Genomic DNA, 2,904 nt, shown 5'->3' with positions numbered 1-2,904 from the left:
TATTTGCCTTCAGCATGTGATTAAAATTCTATTTTACTGTCACATTATAGCAACAAAATTACAGGTAGTATTTTTGGACACTCTGGGGGCTCTGGAAAAGCTAATCTAGGATTAGATACTGTGCAGGTTCATGTTAATGAAAGTAAATTGATTTTTAGATGTGAGGGGCAATTATAGATGCACTGGAAGGAGAGGGGAATTTTTGAAAGGATATTCTAGAACTAATTACTATCAGTAAAAAACACACAAAGACCAACGTAATACCCAGGGCAGCCAATGGGGATAAAAGCTTATACATAAATCTGTCATGACCTAGTAGTGAAGACTGTTTAAAAACAGTGATCTCCACTTAGCTTGTAAATGCACATCGCCCTCTTTCTCACTCATACATTCTCTCTCTCTCTCTCTCTCTCTCTGACACACACACACACATACACGCTCCTGGATTTGCAGAAGACAGACATCTAGGGCACTTCTTGGCATCCACAGGAAAATCATATGGGATTAAAAACCCCCAGCAGTAAGTACTCACTGTAATAAATGTTTATTAAGTGGCATGCTGTCAAAAGCTAGATTTAATAGTAAATACAGGAGGGCTTTAATGGAAATTGGTTGTATTTGATTTTTCTTAGGATTTGCTGAAAGCTGCCTCTCGAGGGTTACAAGTTCACCTTTTGCATTTCCAGCTGCTTGTTTGCTATCCATGTGGCAACCTCTGGACAGGCAGTGATCCATCCCTTATCCCCCCTGATTGAGTGCAGGAGCAGCGCAGTGCTAACTACTTCACTCAGCTGACGGCAGACAACAAAAGGAGGAAAATGATGAATTCGGACAATTTAACCTCCCAAAGCTTCCTCTCTGCGATTCACAGCAACACCAGCAATTTATTCTCAGGGCTCCAGTTCGTTCAGTCCTTCAAGCCACTCATCATCCCCTGCTACTCGCTGGTGGTTTTTATTGGTGTCATCGGGAATTACCTTCTCATCTATGTCATCTGCAAGACAAAAAAAATGCACAACGTCACCAACTTTCTGGTAGGCAATCTGGCTTTCTCAGACATGCTCATGTGTGCCACCTGTGTGCCCCTGACCCTGGCCTACGCCTTTGAGCCCCGGGGCTGGGTTTACGGGCGCTTCATGTGCTACTTTGTTTTCCTGATGCAACCTGTCACGGTGTTTGTGTCAGTGTTCACCCTGACCGTGATAGCTGTGGACAGGTACTGTGCCACGGTGTACCCCTTCCGCAGGAGGCTCACCATCCCCATCTGTGCTTACATCCTGGCTGCTATTTGGCTGCTGAGCTGCACTTTGGCTGCCCCAGCCTTGGTGCACACCTACCACGCTGAGTTCCCGGAGCTGGACTTCTCCATCTGCGAGGAGTTTTGGTTCCACATGAAGAGAGATCGCTTGGCTTATGCCTACAGCACCCTCATCATCACCTATGTATTGCCTCTGGCTGTCATCTCCCTGTCCTACCTGAGGATCTCAGTCAAGCTGAAGAACCGTGTAGTCCCAGGCAACGTCACCCAGGGCCAAGCTGAATGGGACAGAGCCAGGAGGAGAAAGACTTTTCGCTTGCTGGTCTTAGTGGTGGCAGCCTTTGGAGTCTGTTGGCTGCCCCTGCACATCTTCAACATGATAAAGGACATTGACATCAGCTTGATTGACAAGCAGTACTTCAACTTCATCCAGCTGCTGTGCCACTGGTTTGCAATGATGTCTGCTTGTACCAATGCCTTCCTCTATGCCTGGCTCCATGACAGCTTCAGGGGAGAGCTGAAAAAAATGTTTGCCTGGAGGAAGAAGAAAATTGGACCCGCTACAAACTGCATTATGGCCAGTGTGGTGCTGTAAATGAGAGCTGGTGGGAGTGCACCTCCTTTGTGCATGAACGTTGTAAGTCTTTTCCACTTTTAATTAGTCCTCATTCCTGACATTTGCCCTTAGGGCTCAATTATAACAACACAAGTCCCATGTGCACCTCCACTTCTAATGGAGAATGGCAGGCAGATGTCATGCCTCAATAACAGCTTTATTGCTTTGATAGGAGTTAGAAGCCAAGGAGATGTAAGCACAATAAGATACAGGGATCCCTCCTAGCTGTGTTGAATATTACTGTCAGTACAGACATGAGTTTTGGGGACAAAGAGAAGCAAGGATGAATAGAAAACCTGAATATCTCAAAGAGGGAGTGTTTTGGATTGGATAAAAATTAAATCTGTGTGTCTGCCCAGAGTCCGTTCCTTAGCACAGGCTCTAGGGTGGAGAACTCACAGCATGTAGTCCTTTTTGGGTTAGGGCCATTTCCTCATGCAGCCCCAATTCCCTGACCCTACTGTGTCAGCTGTGTTGCCCTCACAGCCTTGACAGCACCGAGATGAATTCATCATTCCTTGAGGAGCTGATTTTGACATGTGGCAATGCTGCCATCAGCTTTGATCTCCAGAGAGAGCCAGAGGCTTTGGCACTGCCCCTCTGGAAGTGCCCCAGGACACAGAAGGGGCTGTGGATACTGAGCCAAGCATGAGCACTCCATGGCCAGTCAAAGAAAGAGCTGCCAAACACAGAGGAGAGGCAGACACTCTCCTTTGGAGGAGTCTTTTGGGAAGAAACAATTTCCTTTGACATTCGCCTTTCAAAGGGAGTTAGAAGCTATAATCAGCCTAGTGGTTTCTAGTTTCTTCCTCCCTGAAAATATCTGGTATAACAGTTAAGTGCAGAGGACAAAGTTCTGAGAGGTTTCTTCCAGCCTGCTCAGCTGCCATTGGGGATAGCATGAGAAACTTCCTGGCACTGAACTGCCATCAGCCAAAAAAGCAGCACAACCCAGGGGCAGCTCTGGCCATGGTCAGCAAGGACACCTCTCTGACCATACCTGCACAGAGACTTCTCTGCTGGGGGCAAT

At 46.9% G+C, this 2,904-nt stretch overlaps 1 protein-coding gene across 1 annotated transcript; it reads left to right on the top strand.

The window, feature by feature from the left end:
- Positions 1–803: 803 nt before the first annotated feature.
- On the top strand, positions 804–1,876 carry PRLHR (prolactin releasing hormone receptor). The gene has a single exon (XM_058029574.1). The coding sequence runs from the start codon at positions 819–821 to the stop codon at positions 1,851–1,853; it is 1,035 nt and encodes a 344-aa protein (XP_057885557.1). The 5' UTR covers positions 804–818; the 3' UTR covers positions 1,854–1,876.
- Positions 1,877–2,904: the final 1,028 nt, after the last annotated feature.

Source organism: Melospiza georgiana, chromosome 8 (assembly GCF_028018845.1).
Source record: "Melospiza georgiana isolate bMelGeo1 chromosome 8, bMelGeo1.pri, whole genome shotgun sequence".
NCBI classification, from domain to species: domain Eukaryota; kingdom Metazoa; phylum Chordata; class Aves; order Passeriformes; family Passerellidae; genus Melospiza; species Melospiza georgiana.
This window is presented reverse-complemented; position numbering and strand designations above follow the sequence as displayed.

Coding starts and splice junctions, on each gene's coding strand:
- PRLHR (XM_058029574.1), top strand. CDS start 819: ATGATGAATTCGGACAATTTAACCTCCCAAAGCTTCCTCTCTGCGATT.